The sequence below is a fragment of the Ovis aries genome, chromosome 25 (genome assembly GCF_016772045.2).
Source record: "Ovis aries strain OAR_USU_Benz2616 breed Rambouillet chromosome 25, ARS-UI_Ramb_v3.0, whole genome shotgun sequence".
Classification (NCBI taxonomy): domain Eukaryota; kingdom Metazoa; phylum Chordata; class Mammalia; order Artiodactyla; family Bovidae; genus Ovis; species Ovis aries.
The window spans coordinates 42,737,262-42,755,184 of record NC_056078.1 but is presented as its reverse complement, the minus strand read 5'-3'; the positions used below and the strand labels follow the sequence as shown (position 1 = coordinate 42,755,184).

Sequence of the window (17,923 nt, the reverse complement as noted above, 5' to 3'; positions counted from 1 at the left end):
ATATATGCAAGAGACGGAGAGAGACAGAAACCTCTGTTTTCTTAAGATACTAATATTTTGGATTTGGGGTCACATGTGACCAATTCTAATACTAATCTTATACCGTGTAGTGATGCTGAACTTGCATCCTCACACTGAAGGGATGAGCTGGAGTTGAGAAGCTGTGCCCTTGGTTTGCCACAGTCTTCCCATTTATTTAACTGTTGTGTCTGCAGATACTTAAGGTCCTGTCCAGGATGTTATTCTCTGTGTCAGACAGAAACATTCTGGGGGCTGAAGAGCCTTCGGAGAAGGCAGTTGGTTGAGTCAGCTCCGGGCCCCTTCCTGTCCTCGCATGCAGGCAGACCTCTGGGCGGCCCTGGCCCTGGCCCTGGCCCTGGCCCTGGCCCTCCTGTGCTCCCCGATTCTGAGCCCACTATGCAGCCCTCTGCTTCTGCAGCTACTTGCTCCTCTCCACGCAGGCTCTCCCCCTTCCCTCTGGAAGCCCAGGGACTAAGTCTGAACTCCTCTTTTCAGAGCCTACCCCCATCCCACCCCAGCCCCCAGGTCTGGAGCCTTCTTTCTCTCCAGAGCCTTAAGCTAAGAAATATACCCATCGCGTGTCACAGTTATCTGGAAAATGCCTTCCTGAAGTCCAGGGAACGGGTAGGAGCAGATGTGACTTCCACACCCTGAGGCTCAGATCTCCCCGCAGCCTTCTTTCACCAGCCGGGTCCTGCCTGCGGGTTGAGCCGGGCATAGCAGCACCTTCCCCAGTCAGGGGGCAGCTGAATCCACAGCTGACGTGCCGATGAGGACCACGCCTGGGGCCTGCCCGTCCTTTCCTCTGTCCAGCTAAGGGCCTGGAGGGGCCATCGAGGAGGTCCTGTCTGCTCCTCCCTCCTCTCGGCCTCATCCCGGGCTCTCTCGGCTGCTCCCCGCTCCTGGCACAGGCAGCCTCGAGAGAGGCTCTCAGGTGCTCTCAGCACCTCCCCAGACGCTAAGGCCACTTGAGCAGCCCCTGCTCTGCTGGGGTGAGTTCTCCAGGTTCACGAGAGGGGTCCACAGGCGTCCTCCAGTGAAAGGACACTGTGGTCCTTATCATCGCCTTCCTCCCTCCTCTTGCACACCCTGGGGAAGGAGAAGTCTCTCACGCTGGCCTTCCACTCTGGAACGAGGCTGGCCAGCAAGCCAGCCCCTCCTTGGGTCTTCCTCCCCTCCCACTCGTCTGGAATATGGATTAGGGGAGCCCACTGTGTTCAAGATTCTTCTTGATCCCTATGTGTCCAGAGTGACTCATCACCTTCCGCTTGGCCTCTCGGACTTTCCTGCCTCCTCTGATCAGCTTGCAGGCTTTGGTAATCAGCTTGCAGGCTTTGGTCCCAGCCCTGGGGACTGAACGCTCAGTGAGACTCCACTGTGGTGGCCAGTGTGGCTACGGGGAGGAGGAAACTCCCACTCCTCCTCCCTTGAGTGCGGTGCAGTCACCGCTTCACCCTCTTCAACCTGAGCAAACTTCTACTACCCACAAGGTAGACTCCAAACCTCTCAACACCACCCTCTGGACACCATGGCTTGCCCATGCCGCCCCACTGGGCCACCTCCTCAGAATCCTGGCATGGACCTCACAGGAGCTCCTGCCGCTCCTGGATACCTGTGCACATCCATCCCCTCGGATCGTGCAGGCTGCCCCCTGGGTGGGAGCCCTTCTCCCTCTCTGCCTATCAAAGCCCTACTCATCAAATGCTCCTGAGATCCCAAACCCTATCCAGTGTGGGCCCTGCGTCCCGTGTGGGTGAGAGCAACCCAGAGGGCTCCTGCCCCGCCCCGATCGCCCCATCCTGGTAACATGCTGGCTCGGGCGCCTGCTCAGGGCAGACAAGGACCCTCTGCTTGCCAGACTGGCCTCACATAGAACCTGAGCCAGCGCCAGACCAGTTACCTCTACACCCACTGCCTCCTACCACACAGTGTGTGACCTTACAGTGTGGGACCCTGTAGCTGCCCCAGACCCCAGCCACTGACCATCCAGCCCTAAAATCTTGATCTGGCCGCCTCCTCTCAAGCTTTGAGCTCACAGAGAGCAGGGCCTGGTTCCCTGGCTTAGGTGGGCACAGGAAGTGTCTGTGTCTGGCAATGGACTTGAGTGTGCATGGCCAGGTGGGGCTGAGATCTGTGGGCATAGCTCAGACTTCCAGGCCCTTTGGAAGACAGGAAACCACTACCTCTGGGGCAGGGAGTTTCACAGGATGAAAGGGGTGGAGGAGAGACGGAGACAGGAAAGGGATTCCTAATCTCTGCAAGACTCCCCACCCTGGCTGCTGCTGGTGCCCGGCCCTGCACTATGTTACTCTGGGAGTCCTTGGGTGCAGGGGGGCTGGTGACTTCAGAGCATAGAGAGGCCTTGGCCAGGCCTGGGTCTGATTCAAAATAGGTGGAGAGGAAGGAAGGAACACGTCAGGAAGGAAGTAACAGTGCTGGGAAAGGCTCTGAGGCTAGGCAGCAGACACCCAGGCTGGTGAGCGGAGCTTGCCAGCGATGCCTAGCTGCTCGGGGAGGGCCTGGGCCTGGGGACCACGGGCAGCCCCAATGCTATACACGTTGGCCTGGGTCTCAGTGAGCTCTGAGAGCCCAGGCTTGGTATCTGCCTATGAAACAGCTCCAAGGGCAGTGTGGAGTAGGCAGGCTTCAGCTCCCTGGGAAGCCCAAGGCAGACCTGTCCAGCTCAGAGCCTGGGGAGCAGGCCTGATGCAGCCGCTGGGCAGAAGAGTGAGGGTTGGGCACCCTCCTTTTCAGCTGGGTGACTTGAGGCTGGTGGCATAAAAGGACAGCTCCCTGGGCATCAGTGCCCCAGCCGCCTCCAGGCAAGACAGAGGGACCCCTGAGGAGGGGCTGAACCGTCACCGCTGCATGCAGGTCGAGCAGGACCCCGGAGCTCAGCACCGCTCAACAGGAACCAGGTCCTGGCTCATTAAACAGAGTGAAATAGGAGCAGGACAGCAGAGCCAGGATGCCAGGTGGCCTTGCAAATGGAGTCCCTGCATACGAGCAGCTGATCGGTCAGACCCTGACAAGTTTATCGTGTAAGGCAGAAAATGAACTACATCCAAACTCATCCACCACGACTCTGGCCCCAGCGTGATGGAAACGTGGGGCGGTGGGCCGGAGGCACACGGCAGGAGCCGTTTGTCTTGTGACGTCCTCATCGAGCACAGGGAGGCTCGTTTAATGTGGTAAATCAATCTTCCTCAAGGAGCCCCTGCTTAATAGGTAGAAGTCAGAATTGAGTAATAGGAGGAGCTTGCTCTGCCACCCATGCCTGGGGAGTTGACAACTTTGGTGATGCAGAAATTCCAGAGGCCAGGAGGCCTTAGAGGACCCTAGAGCTTCTACTAGAGGTTGAAAGTTCCCAGTCTGTGACTAAGGTGAGCGAAGAGAAAATGAACACAGCACCTCTGCCTTTGAAGGCCTGCAGACCTCTCAGGTGCTGATCCCCAAAACACCCACCTGGGCACACGCATACACACACAGGCAGCCCTCTCTGGGACACTTGCCTTCTCTGATCTAGTCCCTGGGAAAAGGACGCATATCAGGCTTCTACTGCCCTGCCTCACATAGTCTGGGGAGGGGAGGCACTGGGTCCCTTGCAGATACTTAAGAGCTTCTAAATATTTGTCATGCACATCTGAGTATCTTTACTCCGCTGACAAAGGAATCATAGCCCCTTTTGGGAGGAAAATCTGTCATCCCACCTTTCAAATCCTTCTCTACTCTATGGCTCATGGTGATCTTTACACTCTCAGCCCCTAGAGGCTGCGAGGACGCCAACAAGTATACATCCAAGCTCTATTCTATCTCCAAGAAACTCACATCAAATATACGGATCTTGCAGACGTCAGAAGGATATTAAGAGAATACTATGAACGTTACAGCGTCTGCCTGCAATGCGGGAGACTTGGGTTCGATCCCTGGGTTGGGAAGATCCCCTGGAGAAGGAAATGGCAACCCACTCCAGGATTCTTGCCTGGAGAATCCCATGGACGGAGGAGCCTGGCGGGCTACAGTCCACGGAGTCGCAAAAGAGTCAGACATGACTGAGCGACCTCTCAGACATAAATTCGACAGCTTGGATGAAATGCACTAACTACTTAAAAAGTATAAACTACCACAATGCATAAAATATGAAACAAATAATTTGGAGAGCCCCCTAATTATTAAGGAAATTAAATCTGTAAGTTTAAAGTTTCCCCTCCTCACTAAAATCTCCAGGCCCTGATGGTTTCACTAGAGAATTCTACCAAACATTTAGGGAAGAATTAACCCCAATCTACACAATTTCTTCCAGACAATATAAAAAAAGCAAACACTCCCCAGTTCATCTTAGGAACCCAGTGTTACCACGACACCAAAACCAGATAAGACAGTACACCGCCCCGCCACCCATAACCACACACACACACCACACACACACACACACACACACAACAACCCGCTACAGACAAGTAACCATCATTAATACAGAAACAAAGATAGCTAACAGTGGAGCAGCAAATAGAATTAAGCAACACGTAAAAAGTATATACTGTGACTAAGTGGGGCTCCTTCCGGGGATGCAAACCTGGTTCCATATTTGAAAATCAATTGACGTAATCCACAGCATTAACACACTGTTGAAAAATCACATGATTAGATCAACTGGTGAAGTACAAGTCACACAGTTCAACATCTTATCATGATAAAGTCTCAGAAAGCTAGGAATAGAGTGGAACATCTTCAACTTCATGAAAAGACTCTACCCCAAAACAAAAATGCATACAGCCAACATACGTAAGGGTGGAAAGACTGTGCCTCGCTCCGAAGATGAGGGACAAGAAAGGGTACCCGTTCCCACCACCGCTGTTCAACTAGTACTGGAAGTTCTGGCCACACAAAAAGGCAAGAAAAGGGAATAAAAAAGAAAAATATCAGTAAGAAAAAGCTGCCTATTTTCATATGACATGATCTGTCTGTGTAGAAAATCATAAGGAATCTACCCCCAGAAAACTCCACCTGGAACTAACAGATGAGCTGGAAGTTCACAGGATATAAAATGAACATACAAAAACCCAACACCAGTGACAAAGAGATGAACACCAAAGAGAAAATGCAGTGTCATTTAGACCATCAAAACGAATGGAATTCCCCAGTGGAATCTAAGAGGCATGCAGGGCGCATCTAAGGAAGCGCAAAACACCTAAAGCAAAAATCACAGGTGGAAGTAAACGGAGAGGTGTATCGTGTTCATGCATGCGAAAAAGTGCAGTGGAGATGCCAATTCTCCCCAGGTTGGCACACAGGCTTAACCAGCTCCCATCAAAACCCCAGCAAGACTCTTCGTAGCTGTAGACGAGATTATTCTGAAATCTGTGTGAAAAGGCGAGGGAACTAGAATAGCTAAAACAGTTTTTAAAAAGAATAAAGTTGGAGGAATCAGTGTATCCGATTTGAAGACTTATCACAGAGCCAAGACCATGCAGTATCGGCAGACAGATGAACACACGGATCGATGGCAGAGAACAGAAAACCCCAAAATAGACTCACACAAATATGCCCAACTGATTTTGACAAAGGTGCAAAAGTAATTTAACGGAGGAAGGATGGCTTTTTCAGCAAATATTACAGGAACATCTGTACATCCATAGGTACCCCTCCCTGAAAACCTTGGATAAAAATCTGATACCTTACAAAAAATTAGCACAAAATAGATTGTCAGCTTAAATGTACAATGGTATAAAACTTTTAGGAGAAATTCATCTTTGGGATATGAGGACTTTGGGATATGATCCAAAAAGAAAAAAAACTGATAAATTGGACTTCATCAAAACTAAAAACATTTCTTCAGTGAAACACCCTGTTAAGATGAAAAGATAAGCTCAGATTGGGAGAAAATATAAAGCCACATATCCAATAAAAGGTTAATGAAGAATATATAAGCAGCTCTCAGAACTCACTGGTTAAAAAAAAAATCCAAAACCCAAAACCTAAGCCCCAAACAATCCAATCAGAAAATGAGCAGAAGACGAGAAATATTTCCCAAAAGGTGAGACTTGGAGGGAAGAGTAGCACATGAAAAAATATTCAACAGCATTAGTCATCAGAGAAATGTAAATTACAGCCGCAATAAGATCCCTGCACACGTATCAGAAGGCAATAATAAAAGTAAAAAATAATGACAATGAGGAGAAACTTTCCCATGCATTGCTGATGGGAAAGTAAAATGGTACAGTCACTCTTAAAAACACTTTAGCGGTTTCCTGTAAAACGAAGCATGCAAATATCATATGACCTAGCAATTTCATTCTTGAACATCTGAAACGAAAACTTATGATCACACAAAAACCTATGTATATATTCACAGTAGCTTTATTTGTAGTAGCCAAAAAGTAGAGACAACTCAGATGTCCTTCAATGGGTGGATGGTTACGTCACTTATGTTGAAACATTCAAATTGTGGGATACAGAATGAACTATTCACACATACAATAACCGGGATGGATCTCTTCAGAGTATTATACTGAGTAAAAACCCAGTCTCAGGAAGTTACACGCTGCATGATCCCATTTATATGACATTCTTGAAACAACATCATAGAAATGAAGGATGGATTAGTGGTTGCTAGGGATTAAGGCGGGGTGGAGTTGGAGGGAAAGTGGGTGCAGCCGTAAAGGGAACACCAGGGGTCCTTGTGGGGATGGAGATGTTCTCTGTCTTGACTGTATCAGCATCAGTGTCCTGGTTGTGACACTGTAATTTCGCAAGATGTCACCATTCCCTGCGGGGTAGGGCTGAACGGCACAAGCACGTTTATTCCATACAAGTGCATGCACGGCTATAATTATCTCCAAAGTCTAATTTAACTTTTTTAAAAAAGAAGTCAGTAGCCAAGAACTGCTCTTCCCTCTGGGTTCCAGCTACCCTTCCCATAAAGACAGATTTAAAGAGCTATCACACTTTCAGAATTTCAGAATTAGGGGAGGGGTGGTAAGTGGTGAAAGGCAGGAGATACAAAAAGACAAACCAACCAACCAAAAACCCGCAACCTCTCAGCTGCCCTGAAATGGAACGTCACAGTGCTGCCCGTGAAATGGACAGTGAGGGCCAGAAAGAGGGCACACAGGGAGGAACGAGGGAGTGGAGGAGTCTGGAGTGTGTCCACGCAGGGCACGTGGCACCTGGGGAGCCGGGGGAGGCAAAAGAGCTCCCCAGAGTCAGTAAGAGTCAGGGCTCCACACCAGGACGATAGCCATTCAGTCTGAGGCCACGGGCCACTGTCACTGACTGCAAGAGCTGTGCCCATCCACACAAGTCCATTTTCAGCTCGCTGGATTTTTCAGGGTGGTTTTGGGCTTGGGAGAACATCCCCAGAGCGTTTCCCTGAATCTGGTAAGAGGTGTCCTGAGTGATCGCCCTCTGTGCAGCAGGCCCGGGAACCCCAGCTTTGGATCCCTTAGATGGCTGCCATCTCCCCATCCTGGCTTAAGGAGCCAGACTCAGAGCCTCAGCGAGGGGCCGGTCAAGCCCAGACCTCTCGCCCTGGACCACAGGCCTCTCCCTGTCTGGTTGCTCTCAACCAGGAAAGCCTTCACGCTTCCACTGTGAGAGGGAGGGGTTGGCCCAAAGAAAGAAAACAGCATTCAGCCTCAAGAGCCAGGAGATATTTCTGGGGCAATTGAATCAGAGAGGCTGTTATTGCTAATGTGTAATTGGTTTTAAAATCAGCAGGCTTGCCTATCTCTGGATGACAATATTTAAAGAGCAAGACGCCCCATCCCGAGTGGGTCTTGTAAACCATGACCGAGGAGGCCCTCTGCAGACACAGCAACCTTCTGTCACTTCCCTCCTTGGAAGCTGTGGCTCAGCTCTAATTGGCTGCTGGGAATAAATATTTACGGGACTGTGCAAACGGAGGCATCTGCTTCCAAAGTCTGTTCACAGGATCTCCACTGCACCCGGGCAGGCGAGCCAACAGAGGGGCGGATCTCCTAGCTGGCGATCCTTTTCCTGCAAATTGACAAGTGCTGTAGTCTTCCAGACTCAGGGCTGGATGTTTAATTAAATTTCTAGACAGAATAACGGTGTTGGCTCCTCCTGGGTTCAGGAAGGCCATAGCTTCACTTTGGGTGGGGAGGGAGGTCGTGAGAGGATGCACACAGCCCTCCTGAGGCCCAAATCTCACCCGAGTGCCAGGCCCTGAAGATGTCAGGCTGGGAGACAGATGTTCCCTGGTCACTCCCGGCTCCACCACCCTCCACCTAACCTGTGGGAGACACAGCCTCCTCTGCTCGTGAGCGTGTAAGTCCCACCTCACAGGCTGTTATGGAGACTTGCAGCAACAAGGGGCAGAAAGCACCCAGGACAGGGCCCAGCAATAAGGGGAACCTCCACACATGGTGGCTGCTAGCATCTGAATAAGTGGGTTCCACCCTGGACTGTACCTGAGGGTGCTTTAATAATACGAATTCCTTAGCCTCAATCCAGTGCTACTGGAAAATCACCAGGACCCAAGAATCTGGTTTGGCTTTTCTGATTTGTTTTCTCTGATTTCTCTAGATGACCCTCATATGGTCAACTAGCCCCAGCCACACTGACCCCACCCCACCTTGGTTTAGCCTTAAGTCTCACTTGGCACAGCAAGTCCTCGTGAACTATGAGATGCAGAGGGGTGAGGTCCCCAAATTCCCACAGGACTCCTAAGGGAGACCTTCCCTTTGGTTCTATCTTGTCTACTCTTGTCCTGACGATTCTGTTTTTTCTAGTCTCCCCAGCAAGATGGCAAATCCCAGGGGCAGAGACAGTCCCCGCAGGTCTTGCAGCCCTCAATGCCCCCAGGAGGCCCCTCAATGTGGACTGTGTCCCACTGGCAGCTCCTGGACCTCTGTGAGCTCCACCCTCTCCATGTCCTGGCAGAGGGTCAGGCTGGGCAGCCTGGGAGCTTACAGAGGGGGCCAAGCTGGTTGGGGGATCAGGGACCATCACTGGAAGGAGAGCGGGTTGATGCAATCAACCGCCTCTGTGGGTCTCAGCTGACCCCGTGGAAATTCAAGGGGGAATTTTGTCTGAGCTCAGGCTTCCTGCTCTAGGCATCCACCAGGACAAGGGGAGCTCAGCTTGGCTGAAACTTTCTACTGCACAATGCCAGCCTGGACCCAGTGCCCATGGACACTGGTCTCTGCCGGGGTCTCTGGAACGGAGGTAGAGACCTTGGGACTTCAGCTGAGATACCCTGGAAAGCTCAACCCATTTTCCAGTGTTAGTGGCGGTTCTCTCGAGAGCCAGAAAGACCCCCGGCCTCACCACAGTCAGCAGCTGCTCCTGGAACCAGGAGAGAGAGGGGCCTCAAAGAGATCAGAGCTCTGGGAGCGTCATTTGCAACGATGGCCGCCCTCCCCAGCGCTCCCACCCCTGATGCTCCAGTGTCCCCTGGGTGGGCCTGGTCCTGCCCTGCTCTTCTCTCCTCCTTCCTGGGCTCTCCACAGTGCTTGACTGGCTCTCCCCTTGCCCTGTTAACCTTCTTTGAAAGTGTTCTGTTAACCTTTTGCAGCAACTGAAGGGTGCCCCCTCTGAGGGCCCACTTCCTTGCACCCCCTCCTAGAGGACTGTCATCTTCCTTCACACTCAGCCCAGCACCAGATGGGCAGGGGGCGTCCCCTCCCGGCTCCCAAATGACCCCCGTCCCCTCCGGCTCTCTCTGTGGAGCTGCAGCTGGTAGGCTTTCCTCTTCCCCCCACGCATTATCCTCCCTGTTGCTGTGCTCCTCTGGCCTCCTCACAGGGCCCAACCACCAGGACCTGCCTCTAGCTCTTCCTCCCCATCACCACGCTGGTCATCCTTTCGGTAGCTTGAACATCCCTGTGCGTGGCCTGGCTGGCATCCTCTCTCGGCCGTTTGACCTCTCACCTTTGACAGTCAACCTCAGCACCTACTCCTACCACCACATCTGGAGGCATGTCACTACCAGGACCCAGCCCCTCTGGAGCATCAGCTCATCTGGAGGCATGTCACTACCAGGACCCCCCTCTGGAGCATCAGCTCATCTGGAGGCATGTCACTACCAGGACCCAGCCCCCTCTGGAGCATCAGCTCATCTGGAGGCATGTCACTACCAGGACCCAGCCCTCTGGAGCATCAGCTCATCTGGAGGCATGTCACTACCAGGACCCAGCCCTCTGGAGCATCAGCTCATCTGGAGGCATGTCACTACCAGGACCCAGCCCTCTGGAGCATCAGCTCATCTGGAGGCATGTCACTACCAGGACCCAGCCCCTCTGGAGCATCAGCTCATCTGGAAGCATGTCACTACCAGGACCCAGCCCTCTGGAGCATCAGCTCATCTGGAGGCATGTCACTACCAGGACCCAGCCCCTCTGGAGCATCAGCTCATCTGGAGGCATGTCACTGCCAGGACCCAGCCCCCTCTGGAGCATCAGCTCATCTGGAGGCATGTCACTACCAGGACCCAGCCCCTCTGGAGCATCAGCTCATCTGGAGGCATGTCACTACCAGGACCCAGCCCCTCTAGAGCATCAGCTCATCTGGAGGCATGTCACTACCAGGACCCAGCCCCCTCTGGAGCATCAGCTCATCTGGAGGCATGTCACTACCAGGACCCAACCCCTCTGGAGCATCAGCTCAAGCGCCCTATACCTTGACCACTCCGATTCCTGCTTCACACACTGTTACCTCCCACTGCAGCACGTCTCACCGACATCTCCAAGACCCTTCAGCCCCGCTGCCTGTTTCCACTCTCCACCATCCACCTCCATCTTTCACTTCCCTCCTGTGATGGGCTCAATTGTGTCCCCCCCAAAATCCCTAAGTTGAAGTCTAACCCCTGTCCCACGGACTGTATTTGGAGACGAGGGTCTTTATACAGGTAATTAAAATGAGGTCACTGGGGTGGGACCTTAATCCAACATGACTGGTGTCCTTATAAGAAAAAGAGATGAGAACACAGACATCCTTGTACACAGAGGGAAGACAAGTGTAAAGATACAGGGAGGAGGCAGCAGTCCTGGTCAAGGAGAAAGGCCTCAGAAGAAACGCTCTGTTGACACCTTGACCTTGGACTTCTCGGCTCTGAAAGTGGGAGAAGAGAAGTGGCTGCTGTCTAAGCCCCACAAGGGTATAGCAGGGTGTTGTCGCAGCCTGAGCAGACTAACGCGCCGGCTTACTCAGTTTAGATCCCAGCATTCGAACCGTTCCCCTCCACACCCGCCTTCTCTCCCTCAGTTATACTCACTGACCTTGGCTAGACGACGGGCTCCTGGTAGAAGAACCAGCAACCCACCTTCTCAGCAACCCACCTTCTCCTTGCCTGAACCTCAGCACCTCAACATTATGTGTGGGGGAGAGGGGGGATTGCAAAATAATGGTATTGTTTCTTCTAAAGTGTCTGGCCCTCAAATATGAGCTCAACACAGTCCATGAACCTTAGCGAGTCTCCTGAGCAGGCTGTCTGTCTCACTTCCCATGAGGCTCTGTCACGCACTCTCTTCTGCCTCCAGGGCCCCGCTCACCACTGCTGGCCTGAGGCCAGGTTCGGCTTCCCTGTATCAGTCAAGGGCTCTGATTCTCTGTGCTCCATCTGCTTTTGCCTTGCAAGAATCCCACCCCTCCATCCGTCTCCTCTCTCCTCACTAACAATTTCACTTGCTGCATCACTTCCAGGCACTTACCTCTCCTACTGAAAACACTTCCCTTGACCCCCATCCTCTTCCAACCACTTCCGTTTTTCTGCTCCTTCTAGTACCAAAACGTCTGAAAAGAACCACCCACCCTTAGCTGCTTCTGCTCAGTGACTGTCTCGTTAACAGTTTCTTCCTGCTGTGGGATGGCCTCCACCACCGTACACCTTCCCCCCCCGTCTAGTACTCTGGCCTGACTTTGGTGAAGGTCATGGCTGACTTAGGGTTGCCAAGCCCAGAGTCTCCTCTCTGTCCCATTCTCCCCAGAGTTCTCAGCAGCATCCGACATAGCTGGTGGCTCGCTCTCTTCCCTCTTGCATTCTGTGACTCATCTCCGGCTTTCGTCCTGACTTCACAGCCTGCTCTTTCTCTGTTCCCTCTGCATCTTTTCCTACCTGACCTCCAAGGCCCCGTCTTCCGTTTCCAGATGATCTCATCAAGGTCCATGACTTTAACTATCACTTCTGTGCTGATGGCTCTCAAATTTATATCTCTGTACCAACCTCTCCCTTGAGCTCCAGACACATAGATCTAACTTGACGTCTCTACTTAGATGGCCCGAGGCGTCGCATCCCTGATACACCGGGAGAGGACCTCTCCCTGCTGTATCGCTCCCCTCGGCTGGTTCTCATCTCAGTGAATGGTCCCACCACCTACTCAGTTGCTCACATCAAAAACCTAGGACTCCCCTGCGTCCACAAGCCCACTATCTACACCTGTTTCTCTACGCTTGCCCTGCAAACAGGCTCATCAGTACCGTTTTTCTAAGGGGAGGGTGGGACGAATTAGGAGCGTGCCACTGACGTACATAGACTCTGATGTGAGGCAGACAGCGAGCAGGAGCTGCTGCGCAGCACGGGGAGCTCAGCTCTGCTCTGCGATGGCCCAGGGGGCTGGGATGGAGAGGGTGGGAGGCAGGCTCAGAGAGAGCTGGCGCTACATACATACAGCCGGCTCACTTTTGTTGTGCAGCAGAAACTAACATAATATTGTAAATTATACTCCAATAAAAGAAATACATTTCTAATACATTTATTTTTAAAAAAAGCTCATTCCTCTTTTCCTTGTTGTTGCTTCCACTTTGAAACTTCTCTAGACCCCACCCGTGTCTTTCCATCTTTCCGTCTTATCTTCACTCTCAACTCTAGCCCAAGCTGCCTTAATCTTTCACTTTGACACTCAAATCATTTCCTAAGTGGTTTCCCTGTTTTCCTTCCGTGGGAAGGGGCGCTCCAGAGAGGAGAGCTCAGTGAAGGATCAGATTCCCGCTGCAGATGACACAGCCAGTGCTAACTGGATTAATTAGATTTCCAGAGCGAAGCTGTGTGTGCACTCCCCTCCTTTCTGTCATGCTTCCTTTAGAAACAGCACTTCCATTCAGAAAGCCAGATCAAGTGCCATTAACAAATTAATTCCGATTAGCGCACCCAGGCACTCAGACCCCAAGGCAATCCTGGTCAGTCGTGCGGGGTGATGGCTTGGGCCTGGCCTGCTAATAAAGTGGGAAGCCTCCTGGAAGCAGAGGCAATTCTTCTGATGCTTGTCTCTGTCCCTGGAGGGGAGAAGAGTAGATGTGATTATACCATGGTCTCCTGAGGGAATTAACTCACTTTCAAATCATAAGTTATTAATTCTCCCATGTGGCCATTAGACTGGGAAGAAGAGGGTCACCTCTGGCATCTACCTGTGACCCACACAGCCTCCAATTCAAGACCATGCACTTGAAGGTGACCAAGATCTGAATGAAAGAAAATTAAGTGGTAAGTGGGAAATAAGGCTGGGGCCCAGCATCCTTACTGTCCTTCATTCCCTTATTTAACAAGCATGATTGGGGATTAACTGTGTTTGGGACAGCAGATTCAGAAGTTAAGCCAGGTAAGGCCCCTGTCCTCCTGGGTTTTACAGACTTGGGTGGCGGTGTGGGAAAGGGACAGATAATCAGCATGAATCAAACAGACAGAAAACTGACTTCAGAGAGGAAGAAATGCAACCAAGATGAAAACCAGGACAAGGGGCAGAGTGTGCTGGGGAGAGGCGGGGTGCTCCAGGAGAGTCTGGGGTGGACACCTAAGCTGAGCTGGGGACAGTGCAAGGAGCCAGCCAGCCCTGGAAGAAGAGCTTTCTAGGGAGAAGGGTGTGCCTGCTGCTGGACAGTCAAGCCCCATCACCTTCTCATTCTCCCGGTACGTCCAGCACGGCCATCTTTGCCGGCCAGACTGCTCTCCTCACGGTACTGGGCAGGTCAGATATGGCCCTGCTGGGCAGTTAGTGTTGCCTGCAGTTGGCCTGCCTGCCTGGACACTGTCCCTGCCTCCTGTCCCTCTCACTCATGTCACAGGGTTCCTACCTCTTCCCTCAAAGCCTTTCAAAAGCCTCCCAATTAGAAGGGCTCCCTCCCCTCTCTGAAGTCCTGGAGCATTTATTTGGTTGCTACTGGCTCTACTGCCTTACATGGGGAGATACTGCATTACTAGGTACTTGAATCCATCCCCGATTCCTATCGAGGGGGCTGCTCAAGGCCAAGGGCTCCATCCTTTTTGTCCCTTACACACCCCAGGCCTAGCCCAGGTCCTCAGCTTACAGACACTCAAGAACTCTGAATGGTCACCTGGCTGGAACGAAAGCCCAAGGAGCAGATAAAGGCTCAAAGAAGTCCCGCTCTTCATCTGGGAATGTAGGCAAGAAAGCAAGACTCTCCACACAGTTCCTGAGAATAGGGCTCGCTTTGGGTTTGAAAAGCAGTTTCCAGAAGGACAATGTGAAAAATGTACTGCTGTTGCTGGATTTCTTATGCAAAAGCTTAGAAACTTTCTTAAGAGCCGCAGCCAGAAGGATAAGAGCAGCTTGACGATGAAGAATTTTGGGACCAAGAAATCGCGTGAAGGAGGCAGCCAAGCACCCTTCCAGAGGTGGGCCCATCCCAAACCCCTACCTGACAGCCCTCCCAGCAGCTCAGATCCCGGAAATGAGCACCTCCCTTGCCCACCAGTGAAACTCCACTGCTTCACTGCAGCTGGCCTTCCTTCAACTCAAACCTTGCCCCACACCATGCTCCCAGACATCCTCGGATTCCAGGGCTAGTCAGCCTCACCCAGAAAGCCAGCATGCCGTCAGATGAATTACAAGGGTACAAAAGGTGCCTTCAGCTGACCGCAGGCCAACTGCAGGATATGCCTTTGGGTCCTGGGCTGAAAGGAGGCCTGAGCTTCCCACGCTATGGCAAATGGGGATGAGGTACACCCCTGGAGGGAGGGAGGCCAATGGGTGTGAGGATGAGATGAGCATGGAGTGCTGGGTGCTGCTGCTGACCTTTCATGAGGACCGTCCTGGCCTCAGTCCACTCGCTCCTCCCGTCTGACGTCAGCAGGCCGATTGGAGGCAAGCGTTCATCCTCGTTGGAAGCCATTCTGACTATCTTTCTCAACTGAGTGAACAGATCCCCCTCACTGAGACGGCGGAAATTAATCACAACATCCAAGACAAAGAACTGTGGGGGAAACAGGTCAAAGACGTCACTCAGGGCGGCCCGCCCTAGACGTCAGGCCTTCCCCGAGCCTCTGCATGGAAGCAGGACGGGGGGGGGGGGACACTCAGGCCCCTGGTTCCCAAGGTACTTGATGGTTCAGAAGAGCCACAATGTGGGGACCAGCCTGACACTGTCTTCTGTGCTGGACTCCAAGCTCTCCCAGATCAAAGAAGGCCAGATTAAACTTAACTAAAGAAAGTTTCTTTTCTGTAGTTCCTATTTGACGTAAAACCATTATATTTGTAGGAAACGGAGAGGAAATTGATACATCTGCTTGCTGTTGGGGGCTGTGTCCATCAAAACTGAAAATGTGTGTGCCCTATGATTCAGTAACTGCTCCTGTAATGCATACTTTAGTCTAAGGCTTAGAGAAACATATTTGTGCTCCGGGAGACATATAAAGGACTGCACATATCAGCCTTGTTGGCAATAGAAAATTGGTAGAGAGACCCCACATGCTCTGCAGTAAGGGAATGGTTAAGCAAAACGGGCAGCGCCTGTCCAATGCATGTCTATCCAGCAGTTGAAAGGAGTGACCTGGCTCTAGATACAGCTACAGGGACAGATTTCAAACACACTGGTGAGTGGAGAAAAAAATGGCAGCAAATAACATGCAGAGAAAGATTAAAATGGAAGAACACCGCACAAAATGCTCCATGCATGCATATGTACCTATACACGTGCTCGGGTGAGCTCTGTAGGTGAGGCCTGTGAACTGGCACTCAGTAGTTTCGCAGCTAGAGCCTCAGCATTGTAAAGGGTTCTACTCATAGTCCCAGGTCAAGATCGCTTCTCTGCTGACTGACGTGTGCCTGGCCCCATGCCCTGAGCAGCATACAGGTGGTTTGGTTCAGAGCGGGAGTCTTGTCAGCATTTCTAGAAGGGATGGATACTATGGTGTGTGTGTGTGTGGCGGGGCGGGGGCCGCTGGGATACTCTGGGTTTGACTTTTGAATGAAGGTGGAGAAAGCTTCTGTCCTGTGGCCAGCCAGGTGTCAGGTGGACTTCCAACCTGGGAACAGCCATCTTTTGATGGCAAACTTAGGGCTCCCAATTTAGACCGAAAATGTCAAATGAGCCTAAGAAGAAACCACTACAGAAAAAAATTCCAGGGGAGCCCCCGGGCGGGCGTCAAAGTTGGGTTTTACTGAAAACAAATAGCTTTTCATCAGATGAAATATTCATGTGGAGCCTCAGTATATAAAACACTCCGTCTGGCGTCCCCTGGGCCTGCACAGGCTCTTCCGTGCTCCCTGGAGCCCAGTCTGAGGACCTGAGCTGCAGAGGATAGAGCGTGGACTTGCAACATCGGCAGACTGAGGAGTCCTCCCCACCCCTGGACAAGCCGCTTAACCTAAGTCTCGTCTCCTCGTGTGTCAGTGGAGACCCAAGGCCCCCTCTGCAAGGCCACCTAAGATCAGATGGGATGAGTGTAGACACCAGGACCACCTGGACGGGGGTGCCCAGACAGTCTGTAAGCTGTCCATCTGTGTGTGGTCTCCAGGAAGGCCACGACCTGGGTGACTGCATGTGGAAGGGCTGAAGACATGCTGGGTCTCATCAACGACCCTCAGTCCATCCAGGCAGTTCACTGGACCTGACTTGGCTGGACAGGACTGAAATGGGAACCTACCAAAGGCATCTCGACTGACGACGCTCCTCCTTCTTAAAATCCAACCAGTGGAGAGAAATGGGACTCACAGAAATCAAGAGACCCCATTTCGGGCCACCCTGCCCCAGCTCACCGTGTGACTCTGGGAGGGGGCTGAACACCGTGGAGAAGCAGGGAGGGATGAACAGGTGTGCACCCTCCCCAGGCCCGAGAGGCTGCAGGAGCGAGGGGCCACTTACCTGGTTGCAGCAGGCCACAATGACGTGCTCTGGCTCAGGCATGACACTGCTCTTCTGGGCCACCAGCGTGTCCTGGGTGTGGCCGGGGAGCCGGTAGGAGGAGAAGAGCCCGTAGTATTGCTTCATACAGAGCGGCTGCCCTGATAGCTGGCCCTTGGCACAGTCGGTGGGGATGGAGCGGCTGGAGGGGGAGGGAGGGAAGAGAGGCCGGGAATCAAAATCGGTTGTACTCTAACCTGACGCCAGAACTGCATGGTGATGGCCGTTCAGGAGCTAGATTCCCGTTTTCCAAAGTAGCAGAAGGCCCCAGGGAGCCCCTCGTGTCCTCCGGCCTCCACTGGTCTCCCTCTCTCCAGCCTCACGCGCGACGTGTGCAGGCAGAGATCTGGCCGCTCCGGGCCTTTGCTACTGCTGCTGCTTGGCACGCCTTCAGCCTCGGCCCTGCACGCAACTATCTGTTTAGAAAACTCCCTTCACTCTTCTGAGAGCTTCCTCCGTCATCAGCTCTTCCGGAAGCCTCCTTTGAGTTCAAGGTGGAAAGCTCTCTTTCTCCTAGATCTCAGCACGTCTCAGGCGCTTCCTTCCTCCTCCCCGCTTCCTCCTCTGCCTCCTGCTCTCTCCCTCTGTCTTTCCTCTTCCTGTTCCACCCTCCCCTCCACATTCCACCTCCCTTTCCCCTTCCTGCTTTTTTCTCTCTTTTTCTGCCTCTTTTTCCCTCCCTTCTTCCTTCCTTTCAGCCAACAAATGTGACTGAGCACCTTGCTGGACCAGGTACCATTCGAGCCTCTGGGGAGGCAGGTGCAAGCAAGAGCTGAGCTTCCTGTTCTAACGGGGCACAGGTCGG

The 17,923-nt window shown here is 52.4% G+C and overlaps 1 protein-coding gene across 1 annotated transcript in view; it reads right to left on the bottom strand.

Moving 5' to 3' along the window:
• Nucleotides 1-17,923, bottom strand: part of CHAT (choline O-acetyltransferase) — a 50,921-nt gene that overhangs the window by 20,297 nt on the left and 12,701 nt on the right. Inside the window, exons 6-7 of the mRNA XM_027962262.3 lie at nt 17,080-17,260; nt 15,012-15,189 (exon numbers count right to left, since the gene is read on the bottom strand). Coding sequence (XP_027818063.2) covers nt 15,012-15,189; nt 17,080-17,260 — 359 coding nt within the window. The remainder of the gene's footprint in view (nt 1-15,011; nt 15,190-17,079; nt 17,261-17,923) is intronic.